Below are 13,148 nucleotides of genomic sequence, written 5' to 3'. Positions count from 1 at the left end.
CCTCTAATATCAAATATTACCTTTATTGGAATTTACCTTGCCAGCCACCACAAGCAGTCACCAGTGGTCACCAGGATCCAGGTAAGGTGTCCAAATCAAAAAGTATCAAAAAATATTATAACTGCCTGTCCAGAGTGTACCTGGAGGCCTGCAGCACCTGAACCTGGAGGCCGATTGTTAATTTACCTTCAAATATGGTAATAACATCCAATAAGTTGCATATTTGGTTTAATAAGTGTATCTCTAACTCTTTAAATAAGAAATTTTAATTTTTACCTGTCCAGAGTGTACCTGGAGGCCTGCAGCACCTAAACCTGGAGGCCGATTGTCAATTTACCTTCAAATATGGTAATAACATCCAAAAAGATGCATATTTGGTTAAATAAGTGTACCTCTAACTCTTCAAATACGAAATTTTAATTTTTACCTGTCCAGAGTGTACCTGGAGGCCGATTGTCAATTTACCTTCAAATATGGTAATAACATCCAAAAGATGCATATTTGGTTAAATAAGTGTACCTCTAACTCTTCAAATAAATGTTTTTAATTTTTACCTGTCCAGAGTGTACCTGGAGGCCTGCAGCACCTGAACCTGGAGGCCGATTGTCATTGTTTCTTCAAATATGGTAATAACATCCAAAAAGATGCATATTTGGTTAAATAAGTTTACATCAAACTCTTTAAATATTTTTTTTTAATTTTTACCTGTCCAGAGTGTACCTGGAGGCATGCAGCACCTGAACCTGGAGGCCGATTTTAAATTTTTCTGCAAATATGATGATAACATCCATAAAAATGCATATTTGGTTAAATAAGTGTACCTCTAACTCTTCAAATAAGAAAACTTAATTTTTACCTGTCCAGAGTGTACCTGGAGGCCTGCAGCACCTGAACCTGCAGGCCGATTGTCATTTTTTCTTCAAATATGGTAATAACATCCAAAAATATGCATATTTGGTTAAATAAGTGTACCTCTAACTCTTCAAATAAATGTTTTTAATTTTTACCTGTCCAGAGTGTACCTGGAGGCCTGCAGCACCTGAACCTGGAGGCCGATTGTCATTTTTTCTTCAAATATGGTAATAACATCCAAAAAGATGCATATTTGGTTAAATAAGTTTACATCAAACTCTTCAAATAAGAAATTTTAATTTTTACCTGTCCAGAGTGTACCTGGAGGCCTGCAGCACCTGAACCTGGAGGCCGATTTTAAATTTTTCTGCAAATATGATGATAACATCCATAAAGATGCATATTTGGTTAAATAAGTGTACCTCTAACTCTTCAAATAAGAAAACTTAATTTTTACCTGTCCAGAGTGTACCTGGAGGCCTGCAGCACCTGAACCTGGAGGCCGAATTTAATTTTTTCTGCAGATATGTTAATAACATTCAAAAAGAAGCATATTTTGTTTTATAAGTTGCTCTCTAACTCTTCAAACTAAATTTTTTTAATTTTTTTACCTGTCCAGAAACGACCTTCCAGCCTGCAGCACCTGAACCTGGAGACCTATTCAAAAAATGATTAAATATACGTGAACTAATACCCAAAAGTAAACTTTTATCCTAAATAACCTATAATCTAAAATCAATACCTAGTCCACTGCACACTGTTTACGCGAAAGTGGCAGAACTTCCCCCCCCCTTAATTTAAAAGAGTAGCTTTGCCACAAGAATTGTCTAAAAATACCACGTTACTATCTGAAAGAAAACTTTGCTATAAAAACTAACATTTTTATACCTAGTTAATTTAGTAAATTGTCTCTTTTTTTTCATAAAATCTGTATTTGTACATGCATTTTCTTACCGTTCTTGTGCATAGAATAATATTTACCTACATTATAATTAAGTGTATTCCTTTTCTCTTAAACAAACATGAGATGTATACGTCAATGTATATTTTTCTCTCGCCAACACAACTCACGTAAAATTTCTGGAATAATATTGACTTAATATTTATTCTCTAACCTTGTGTTTCCAACCATTATTTCTTTTCTGTTTTTAGATAATAAATACAGATTTTAATACGATTTTTTCTTATTGGTCCGCAAAAAAGATGAAAATAATTCTTTAATTTTTATGCAATAGGGACTCGTTCAGTTTATTTTCCTTTTATTTTTAATTTTAAAGATTTTATTTGTTTAAAAGGGTAAATTTGTAGTTTTGACGCGCTGTTCATCATTTTAAACATCATTATTATTTTCCACTAATATCAAATCTAAAATTAAACCTAATTTAGTCAGCGACGACATTACACGCGCGCAATGCTGCTATACCACTCACAGACACAGTTCCTTACACCACAAATATTTATAGTTCTACGCAGTTTAAATACATGTTCGCATAATAATACACTATACAAGCATAATATTTATAATAAACATTATATCTTTAATTAAAGGATGGATTGGTGACCGTTTGTAGTGACCGTGTAACTCATTAATATCTATCAAACAAACAAATATGACCGTTTTCAACAAGTGACATATTTACAAAACGTCTGTCTGAAGTGCGCGGGAATAGGAAGCAGTGGAATAAATATTCGTGTGCATAAAAGCACATAAAAATAAACTTTGTCAAAAAAGTGATCTTAATTATTGTTAAAAATGGGACAGACTTTGTCAGAACCAAACACAACTAAGGAGACAACGAGTGTCAGAAATGATTCGGTAAGATATTTAAAGGAATAGTTTCATGAAATGCACTGAGAAAGGCCGGGTAGTTCGATTAATAAAACCTTTAAATGTCTTTGTAGAACATGATAAATATAGGTTAGCCATGAAGATTGAAGATAATCGATGTAGAAATGAATTACAACCAGGCGTTTTTGTGTTACGTCCTAAATTATCATATTCGTGGTAATAAAAAAGACGCTGAATTTCTTTCAAATTCATGTTCTATAAATGTTGTTTAAACCATTGAACAGGAAAAGTAAGATGTTTACTAGATTCGAGTTCTGATGCAACTATCCCTTTTATTTGGGAATAAACGTATGGAAATAATATAATTGTCCTTTGTTAGTTACAACTGTAAGCATCGTTTATCACTAAAACTATCGACACTTTTGCTTAGATCTATTGTGTTTGTTTTAAAAAGTTCCGCCTCTTTTTTGTTTTCTCTACATGTACATAATTTGCAACTTTTAAATTATTTTAGTTGGTTGTTGCTTCCAGCTCTATGCAAGGTTGGAGAGTCACAATGGAGGACGCACACCAACACATACTCCAACTTTCACCAGAAGATCCTAACGCCGCCTATTTTGCTGTCTTTGACGGACACGGCGGGTCCATGGTGGCCCGTCACGCCTCAATCCACCTGCACAGACACATAGTTAACCGAGCGGAGTATCAGGAGGGAAACATACCTGAGGCCATTCGAGAGGGCTTCCTAGAGTGTGACAGAGCCATGAAGGGCAGCCAAGAGCTTAAGGACGAAATGGCGGGTTGCACCGCCATAATGGTGCTGTTAAAAGATAATAAGCTGTGGTGTGGCAACGCCGGCGATTCACGGTGTATTGCGGGTGTGAACGGCGATGCTGTTGCATTGTCTATCGACCACAAGCCGAATGATCCGCTGGAGATGGAGAGGATTGTTTCTGCAGGCGGATTTGTTGAGTTCAATCGGGTGAACGGCAACCTGGCGTTGTCGAGGGCACTCGGCGATTTCATTTTCAAAACTGACGACGAGCTACCTCAAAATAAACAGATCGTGTCGGCTGAACCTGACGTTCAAACAAGAGTTGTTGCAGAGGTAAACACCTTTTTATTATTTTTTTTTCTTTCATTTAGTTTTAAGTTCGCCAAAAGTTTTTTAAAAGTTATACTGTCAACTGTTTAAAACTCCTTTATAAAAGTACTCATTACGACCTAAATGGTAGCCTTTTTTTTCCATGTACAGTACATATTGATTCAGTGAAAGTAAGGGACTTATGACTGTCCTGTCCTGTCCAAAAAATAAAAGAATGACCTCTCATTCGTCGACTGAAAGACTATTATTAAATAGTTGTGGTTGAACAAACCTTCAGGGATAATTTTGTTTATCGTAAGTGGGTTGTACGTACTTTTATTTGTCGTCCATGGTCTTATATCTTAAAATCTTTGTTAAATCATCCTTGTTTTATTTTGCAGGATCTTGACTTTGTTCTGTTGGCCTGTGATGGTATCTGGGATGTGTTGAATAATCAGCAAGTGTGTGACTTTGTCGTGGACAAGCTTGCGGCTAATACACAACCAGAGGACATCTGTGAACAGCTCATGGACAGGTATATAAAATAATCTTTTTAATCCTTTTTTTTTATAAAGGAAAACTCAAAAAAAGTTTCCCAATTTATTTTCTAGGAATATCTGTATAAGAAAAGGTTGCAGCCGCAGGCCTAAATGATCAGATAATTTAAATTAGTTTACGGGATCGATACTTAACCCCCCCCCCCCCCACACACACACACACACACACAACCCCCGCCCGGCCCCTTTAATTTCACTTTGCTTTGTAAAGTATAGCTTTCTCAATTAAATTAAAATCTATTTTTATCGTTCGAAGTACGGTTTTAATTGACGTAATATGTTTTTAACGCATTATTTTCTAAATATATCAAAGCATTTGCGGTAGGTATTCACAACTTTTTTTTTGTCTTTGTTGTAATATTTATGCACTAAGGAACGTTTTTTCTTCAGATGTCTTGCTCCCGACTGTCAAGTAGGTGGTCTGGGGTGTGACAACATGACTGTTGTTCTAGTCTGCTTCCTACACGGCAAACCATGGCAGAACCTTGTCACTAGATGCCAACAGTTTGCCAAAGAACGGGAGGAACGGCAACAGCTGCAGGACGACGAAGAATGTGAGATCGCCGCCATGGCAGTTTCAGCTACCGCCACCGCTTCGGATGGTGGCGAGGATGCTATAATGTCGGTGGCGGCTGTTGTAGCCGCAAGCAGCAGTAGAACCAGTGAAGATGACTCGAATGACAATAAGATTGATGCTGCAGCTGAGGCAGATGCTTGTAGCAATGATGAAAATAATGTGATTGATGATAATAATGACAATGGTAACAGCAAGGAAGGTTGTGATGTGGACAATAAAGAGAACACCCAGAATGACAAATGACAGGAAAAGAAGCGAAGGACGGAGCTGCAGTGAAATTCATTTTTGTATTCTTAGATTGTGGAATTTACTCTTCCATAGTTTCATATATGAATTACTAAAGTTGCGCATTTGTACTGAGGTCATACTAAAGAATTTGTATAAGAAAGAAGACTTTTTCAACAACTTTAAAGGCTGCTTACGGTTATATAGCTAACAGCACAACTTATGTTTGCACATCATTGGAATCTATTTTAAATAGCTAATAAAATCAATATGTAATTTAAAAGATACATTTATTAACGATCAGTTAGCAAAAAAAATTGCTTAATATCAGTATTTTTTCTCGTGTTTTATACCTTATTATGCTTCTTAAGATTAACAAAGGTGAATTGGCGTTAGTGGCGTTGGCAGCCTATAAAGTTATTTTACAGAATCTTCGGAATTTTTCTAACATGGTCCAGATATATGTAGTTTATCTGATGAAATGAAAAGTATTAATCAATTTGGTTCTTTACTGTGTCTTCCATTAGACAGTTTTTTTTTTTAATTCTAAAAGTATGCAAGAAGAATTAGGACATCCATTCAAAGGGATATTTCCATTAAGGTGGTGCATTATTTGCCAAATGTACCACTTTTCTGCACTACCTCTCCGATTTTGTTAATACTCTATATTTTGGTCCGTTGGGTCATTCAAGGATGCTGGATGGCCAAAAAAAAGTTTCAGAGTCCCTGGATGTCTAGATATCTAGCTATCTATGAAGGTAGGTAACAAAAATGTAAAAAACACCCATTTTTTCACAATTTTAAAAATTAATTTTTTCATCAATCTTACATCCAATCTATACATTTTATACACCAAAATGATCGATTATTCATGTAAAAAGCGCACATAATGCTATTTTGGCCAAAACTCTAATTTTACAGGGTGTCCAACAAAAAGTGTATTTTGGATATCTAGCGTAATACCCAAAATACCTGTCCGAAAAAAATCATTTTTTTTGGCTTAAACCCTGTGTTTTATCTGTGTGCATATGTGGTGTATAACGGTTTGGACCACCCGGGACTATGAGGTTGTCAAATTTCACTTTGGGACACCCTGTAAATGTGATTTTTGTGTCTGTAGAGCTAAAACTTGGTCCAAATTGGCTATTTTTTTCAAATTACTCTAATATGTGTCTTAGTATGTTTGGCCATAGTGTTTTCTGACCAGATCAATATTTTCATATTTTTTGGACACCCTGTATTTTCAAAAAAAGAGAAAAAATATTTTTGTTTTTTTTTAAATTTTTTTTCTATTTTTAAGTTACTTAAAACTGTCATATAGATACAAATTTTGACTAATAACAACAATATTTGCCTATTTTACAATTTTTTACACTTTTGGGACACCCTGTGCATGTTTTTGAAAAATGATGGTTTTTGCCCATTTTTTGGGGGAAGGAGTCGTTTTAGGGCCATAGACTATTTCTTCACTTTTTTAGAACTTTTCAAGACACATCATTTGTTATTTATGCAAAAACCGCAAAAACCGAACCGTTTTGCCGTTATTCACCGCCAAAGGCGGAATTTTTTACGATTTTGCTGTTCCGGAGGTTGTAATGAGCATTTGTGGTAAGAAAACGTTGATTTATCAAGATCCCTCTTAAATACTTTTATTTAGGCAATTTAATTTACTAAATTTCATATTAAGTAAAATTTTTTGTGCAGCTAACCGTTTTTCGTCGAGATGGATTTCAATTGTTAAAACAAGAAAATGAAGTGAATATAACATAAATAATTGCTATAACATAAGTGATAAAAGAAACATAAATCATGTGCATTTGAAATTCCTTTTGACAAAAATCGGTTGGATATACAAAAAATTTACTTCACATGAAATTTAGTAAATTAAAATGCCTAAATAAAAGTATTTCACAGTTATCTTGATAAATCAACGTCTTCTTACCACAAATGCCCATTAGAACCTCGGGAACGGCAGAAAACGTAAAAATTCTGCCTTTGGCGATGAATAACCGCTGCGGTTTTTGCATAAATAACAAATGATGTGTCTTGAAAAGTTCTATAAAAATGAAGAAATAGTCTATGGCCCTAAAACGACTCCTTCCCCCAAAAAATGGGCAAAAACCATCATTTTTCAAAAACATGCACAGGGTGTCCCAAAAGTGTAAAAAATTGTAAAATAGGCAAATATTATTGTTATTAGTCAAAATCTGTATCTATATGACAGTTTTAAGTAACTTAAAAATAGAAAAAAAATTTAAAAAAAACAAAAAATTTTTTTCTCTTTTTTTTGAAAATACAGGGTGTCCAAAAAATATGAAAATATTGATCTGGTCAGAAAACACTATGGCCAAACATACTAAGACACATATTAGAGTAATTTGAAAAAAAATAGCCAATTTGGACCAAGATTTAGCTCTACAGACGCTAAAATCACATTTACAGGGTGTCCCAAAGTGAAATTTGACAACCTTATAGTCCCGGGTGGTCCGAACCGTTATATACCACATATGCACACAGATAAAACACAGGATTTAAGCCAAAAAAAATGATTTTTTTCGGACAGGTATTTTGGGTATTACGCTAGATATCCAAAATACACTTTTTGTTGGACACCCTGTAAAATTAGAGTTTTGGCCAAAATAGCATTATGTGCGTTTTTTACATGAATAAGCAATCATTTTGGTGTATAAAATGTATAGATTGGATGTAAGATTGATGAAAAAATTAAATTTTAAAATTGTGAAAAAATGGGTGTTTTTTACAGTTTTGTTACCTACCTTCATAGATAGCTAGATATCTAGACATCCAGGGACTCTGAAACTTTTTTTTGGCCATCCAGCATCCTTGAATGACCCAACGGACCAAAATATAGAGTATTAACAAAATCGGAGAGGTAGTGCAGAAAAGTGGTACATTTGGCAAATAATGCACCAGGTGGTTTTATGTATAAAGTGTATTTTTTTTCTTAATTAGATTTTCAGAAAAGGAAAGCCGGTAGTACGGTTTAGTTTAGTTGTAATTTAATATATTGCAGCAATATTTTACCGTTAACTGTGTAAGGTTTAAAAATTTGAACATGTCCTAAACTTTTTGTTTGATTTATTTTCAATGCTTATTAGGATTTTACTTTTGAGTATCAACAATAACATGACTAACTAGCTAAAATACTATTGAGACACCCTTGATGGAACTATCCCCTTCAAAATATATCCACATTAAAAAAAATTACTTAATTTCATCTCATTCATACTTCAATAACTTATAACATAAATTCATTCGTTTTATATCTATTCAAAATGTTATTTTGTAACTGAAAAAAATGTTCAATAACATTAAAATTATTAATAATTAAAAATAATCTGGAAATGACAGGGGAAAATTAATAAGATACTTACAAACTAAAAAAATAATTATTGAGATTTTAAATTCTAACTATTATAGATCTAAAACGGGTAAAATCATTTTCAAATGCTTCTTTAGAAAGATAATAAATATCCCAAGAAAGCTTCTTTTATCATAAAGGAAACTAATCAAAAATAATAAGTGGAAAGTCAAATTCGAATTACCGAAGTTTATTACGTATATACAAGGATCTGATGTTTAACTTGAACCAGTCTTTCATTCAGGAAGGGAGGGATCAATTAAAAATTAAACAATCTTGCCCCAATATATTTACCTTTTTTTCCCCTCCTAGTTTTTTCCAGCAAGGAAGGGGATAAAATGGAAAAATATTTTCAAAACTCTTTATTTTATTCATATTATCTCCCCTCCCACATTTTCTTTTAGTTTTTTTTCACCAAAGAGGGAAGAAAAATGAAAAAAAATGCTTTCTGTTCTCTTAATTTTTACATTTTTTCTTCCCCAACCACATATTTTTTATTTTTTTACCTCCCCTCCTCAGCCGGGTAAAATTTGCAGAATATACACCCCTGTCACTTATTTGATTTGGGGTAAGATTGATTAACCGTCGATTGCCCTATTCCTAGATCCCTAATAAATAATGTTCATCCAATAATTTCTAATTATTTTCATCGAATTTGCTGCAACTAGCAATACAACTCTAAAGCTTTACTGAATATATACATAAGATACGATAATGAGTCCCAGTGAAAAATAAATATTATATGTATGTGAAATGTAAAATGAAAAACAATATTTTATGTAATCTAACTTGTTGTAATGTCTTTATGTGATACAAAATTAATTATATATTTTTTAGTTACTGCACAGTGGTCTATTTGGTAGGGCGGGGAAGGGGGATGAATGAGTCACTTTTTGACACCAAACCTAAAACACAAAGAAACTCAACCAAAAAAGGATATTTTTAGCGCTGGGATTTGGCACAATAGTTGCTTTTATGAGTTACAATGCGTAACTATAAAGAAATAACAAAATTTTGGGAGGAAAATATAAGTTGGTTTTAAATAAATAAAAATATTGCGATTTTGCGAAAATGGAAAAACCAATTTTAGGAAGGATTTAGGTTTCGACGGCGGCAGCAACGTTTCCGCCGCGTTTTCTTAACAGTTTCAAATTGTACCTCATTAAAGCAGAGCTAAATCCAAGTTTAGACATTTTTATTAAGTAAATCCTTTATGTTTTATGTCAGTTTACAAAAAGTGACATAATCCCACCAATTTCTATAAATGCATGTGTTCAAAACCTAATTTTGCTTCATTAATTATGCTTAAAATTTGTCTATATAAATTCTTTAATAACGATACATATATTTTGAGGTTTTTTAAGAGGATTTGAGATGAAAATTGATCCAAGAGTTAATTATCTAAAATGTATTTTATTTTAAATTTATCTAATACGTTTTGCAATGTAAGCACTTCAAATTTTTGTAAACAATATTTAAGTAATGTGCTTAAGTTTTAAGTTTGAAAATTTATTCATTATTTTTAAATTGGAATTTTTTCCTTTTTTTTTCTTTTTTTAAAATTATAATTTTAGATAAAAATAGATGTTTACTACCTATTCATTTTTTGTATTTTATCATTTTCTCATTTTGGTCATAATATTTAGTTAAACTTAACCATTGATTTAGAATTAAATAAATAGTTATTAATCGCATCGTATTATAGACAGCATTCCGCGAATATTAAAATAAGATATAAGATTAAAATCAGTTTTGTTAGCCCCCCGGGGTAACAAAACTGGTATTAATCTTATGATTTTTATTTTTATATTCTTGAAAAATTGTTTGTAATGCGATGCTATACTACATGATTTTTCAATTATGGCTTAGAACTCGATTTAATCCAGTGGATATTAATCGGTTTCGAAAACATAATGGAAAAGACTTTTTCAACGCCAAAAAATATAATGTCAAAGAATCTCGCAAAGTAGTTTGACTTATTTTTTTCTCTAATTTTAAAGATGTTGTTTTATTAATTTTTCTTTTAATTAATTTCTTCACTCAATTTTTAGTACTTTGGTTTTTCAGCATAATAGATGTTACAAAATTATGTGAGCTGCTTAAAAGTACTGGAATACTTAAAGCTAATCTGGAAATATAAAATTCCGCATTTTTTCTTTTTTAAAAATATTTTTAGCGTCTGTAAGCTCTGATGATTGCTCAGCCTAGCTTTTTAAAAATAAATCAGGTTCAAGGACATTAATTGAAATGATTATTTTTTTATTCTGTAGTTAAAATGATATTTGTTTTCTAATAATGATTTAATAAAGATCTCTAAAAGTTGTAATAATAAAGCCATATTTATGATTAATATTACTGTGTTGTTTATAATTTGTTTTTTTTTCTACGTCTTTTTAAAAATCTTTTCGTTTTTGCCTTTTCCATCAAAGGCCAAAAAAATAGTTTAATGGTTTCTGATCATTCGTATCTTCATGTCTCGGAAATTTCCTTTTTAAATTTACTTTGTCCCTTCGTCTGCTGTAGAATTTTCCAATTAACATAACTTTCTTAGCTACTAAAAAAAGGTCATTAAATAACTTCGGTATTTTTTTGCATTTTAGTCTTTTTATTTGAGAAACATTTTCTTGCTTTCTCTGACTACACCGGTCAAAGCTGCACATAATTTGTTTGAAAATTAGTCTAGAATATACGTCGATATTATGACAAAGGAAAAATTGTCGTCAACTTGTGTCAAAAAGACTATCTAACATGATGATTAACTAGCAGACCTTTCTCCTACAGACACACGGAATCACTTAATTCTAGAAAAGCTTTGTTTCATTTGTTAAATATTGCATACCAATTTATTTTTTACAGAAAAAGTACCTACAGGTTATCAAAAATGTCCTTCATTGGAAAACAGTACATGACTACATATTATTTGATGATTATGATAATATTGTAAAATTGTGGTCTGGATTATCAAATGATTGTTTCAACCTGAGTTATTCCGATCAGGCAGGTTTTCAATCAAACTGTTATACAGAAGTTGAAAGCTAACTAGACTAAATTAAACCCTTCCAAAATGTTGAATTTATTTTAAATGTACCTTGCTACTATTTGCCCTTTATTAGAAACTAGAGAACTCTAGGGCCACTTAAAGTAGGAGGAGGAAAAGTCAACCCCCCCCCCCTCGCTATTATTTGTTAATGAGTTTTAAAAAGAAAAGCCGAAAAAAATTCTTTTTGGGAGGGAGTCATTTTGTGTAGGGAGGTTGGAGATAATCTCCCTCAAACTAGTTTTTAAAAAGAAGCTTCACTGTAAAGGAGAACCATATTGGTTCAGCAGATAGCGAGATCCTTCACTGTAGACATAAGCTTGCTACTTCATAAAATAGGATATTATTTTGTTAATTTGAATAACAAGAAGATGTAGGCTTGGGGGAAAAAACAATTAGGGGGAGGGAAGGGGGTTGCGATACTCAACGTAAAAAGGAATTATCTTAAGAATTAAGCTCTTATACGTGGAATTCATTTACTGACTATTAAAATCCTTGAAACTTAACAGCGGTTTTCAACAGGTTTTTAAGTAAATTAATCAAAGTAATAGGTTTTCATGAATAGTAAGAAAATTTGCATTATTTAATCCTCAAGATCTTAGTGGCTTTGATTGAACACCATGTGCAGGGACCTGTTCTTCTAAACTCTATTCCCCAGCACTCGGACAGGTTTGGTTCAAACCTGAGACAAGATCTATGCACGGCTGTTGGTGGTAAAGAGGCTCTGACAAACAATCCCAATGGGGTTGCCAAGATTATGAACTTTATGAGGGCAAAGTTTGAAGCTGAAAACAAGTTTTGGTTAGGTTTCCTGGTGTTCAAAGAATTCTATGAATGTAAAAGAAATGAAGGCCAGCGTATGAAACCTTTCATACACAACTTTGATCGTAAATATAGGGTGTGTAAAATGTTCGACGTAGATTTTCAAGATAAAATGCTTTACGTCATTTTATTGCAGGCAGCAAAGCTGAATGAGGATCAAAATATGGTTTTCAAAGCATTTTTTGACATGGAGCAAGACAATTTATACGAAAGAATGAAGAAAACTATGATCACGCTTTTTGACTAACTGTGATTATTTTATGCAAAATAAAATACACCTCCAATCCTTATTTTTTAAGATTATTATTGTATTTTACACAGAAATGTCAAAACGCACATCTCAAAACATTGACAAACCCATAACTTAATAAACAGCTTTTAGACCAAGCTGTAAGCCTGGTTGTGGTTACATTGTAAACAAGAGTTGGTTCTGCGTAGCTTTTTATCGCTAAAAATTAAAATATTTTCTGCCCTTATACCTTCTTTGCAGAAATAGTATTTCACAGATATTTTATTCATTTGTTTGAATTTTACGAATGTGATGTATAAATAATATTATAAAGGTAAATGAAAGAAAATTAATCTTTCCTCAATTGTAGGCCAAATATCATGTTTTCTAAAGAAAACTAACACATTTGTCCTAATTTTTACTCTGAATTTCTTTGAAAAATTGTACGAAAAAGATAAATCATTTGCCAATACTTATAATATATTATATATGCATGTAGTTTTGTAATTTAATATTATTTATTTAATTATTAATTGTAATAAATTATTTTCTTTCATATTTTTGTGATTGCTAATCTATATTTTATGTTTCAGA

General features: G+C 32.3%; 1 protein-coding gene across 12 annotated transcripts in view; it reads left to right on the top strand.

Annotated features, from left to right (window-relative positions):
• LOC145317130 (putative protein phosphatase 2C T23F11.1) overlaps positions 1 to 13,148 on the top strand; it is a 15,379-nt gene extending 2,231 nt beyond the window's left edge. The window contains exons 2-10 of one of the 12 annotated variants that reach the window (XM_080158051.1): positions 2,401 to 2,668; positions 3,156 to 3,749; positions 4,127 to 4,260; positions 4,673 to 5,272; positions 5,513 to 5,685; positions 8,019 to 9,325; positions 9,694 to 9,820; positions 10,643 to 11,463; positions 12,132 to 13,148. In XM_080158051.1, the coding sequence (XP_080014177.1) occupies positions 2,606 to 2,668; positions 3,156 to 3,749; positions 4,127 to 4,260; positions 4,673 to 5,102 (1,221 nt within the window). In that variant the 5' untranslated portion in view covers positions 2,401 to 2,605 and the 3' untranslated portion in view covers positions 5,103 to 5,272; positions 5,513 to 5,685; positions 8,019 to 9,325; ... (1 more) ...; positions 10,643 to 11,463; positions 12,132 to 13,148. Of the gene's footprint in view, positions 1 to 2,400; positions 2,669 to 3,155; positions 3,750 to 4,126; positions 4,261 to 4,672; positions 5,686 to 8,018; positions 9,326 to 9,693; positions 9,821 to 10,642; positions 11,464 to 12,131 lie in introns of all 12 variants that reach the window. The other 11 variants (XM_080158054.1, XM_080158053.1, XM_080158052.1 and 8 more) reach the window with 11 other exon arrangements.

The sequence above is a fragment of the Acartia tonsa genome, chromosome 4, assembly GCF_053477335.1.
Source record: "Acartia tonsa isolate MP-2025a chromosome 4, ASM5347733v1, whole genome shotgun sequence".
NCBI classification, from domain to species: domain Eukaryota; kingdom Metazoa; phylum Arthropoda; class Copepoda; order Calanoida; family Acartiidae; genus Acartia; species Acartia tonsa.
This window is presented reverse-complemented; position numbering and strand designations above follow the sequence as displayed.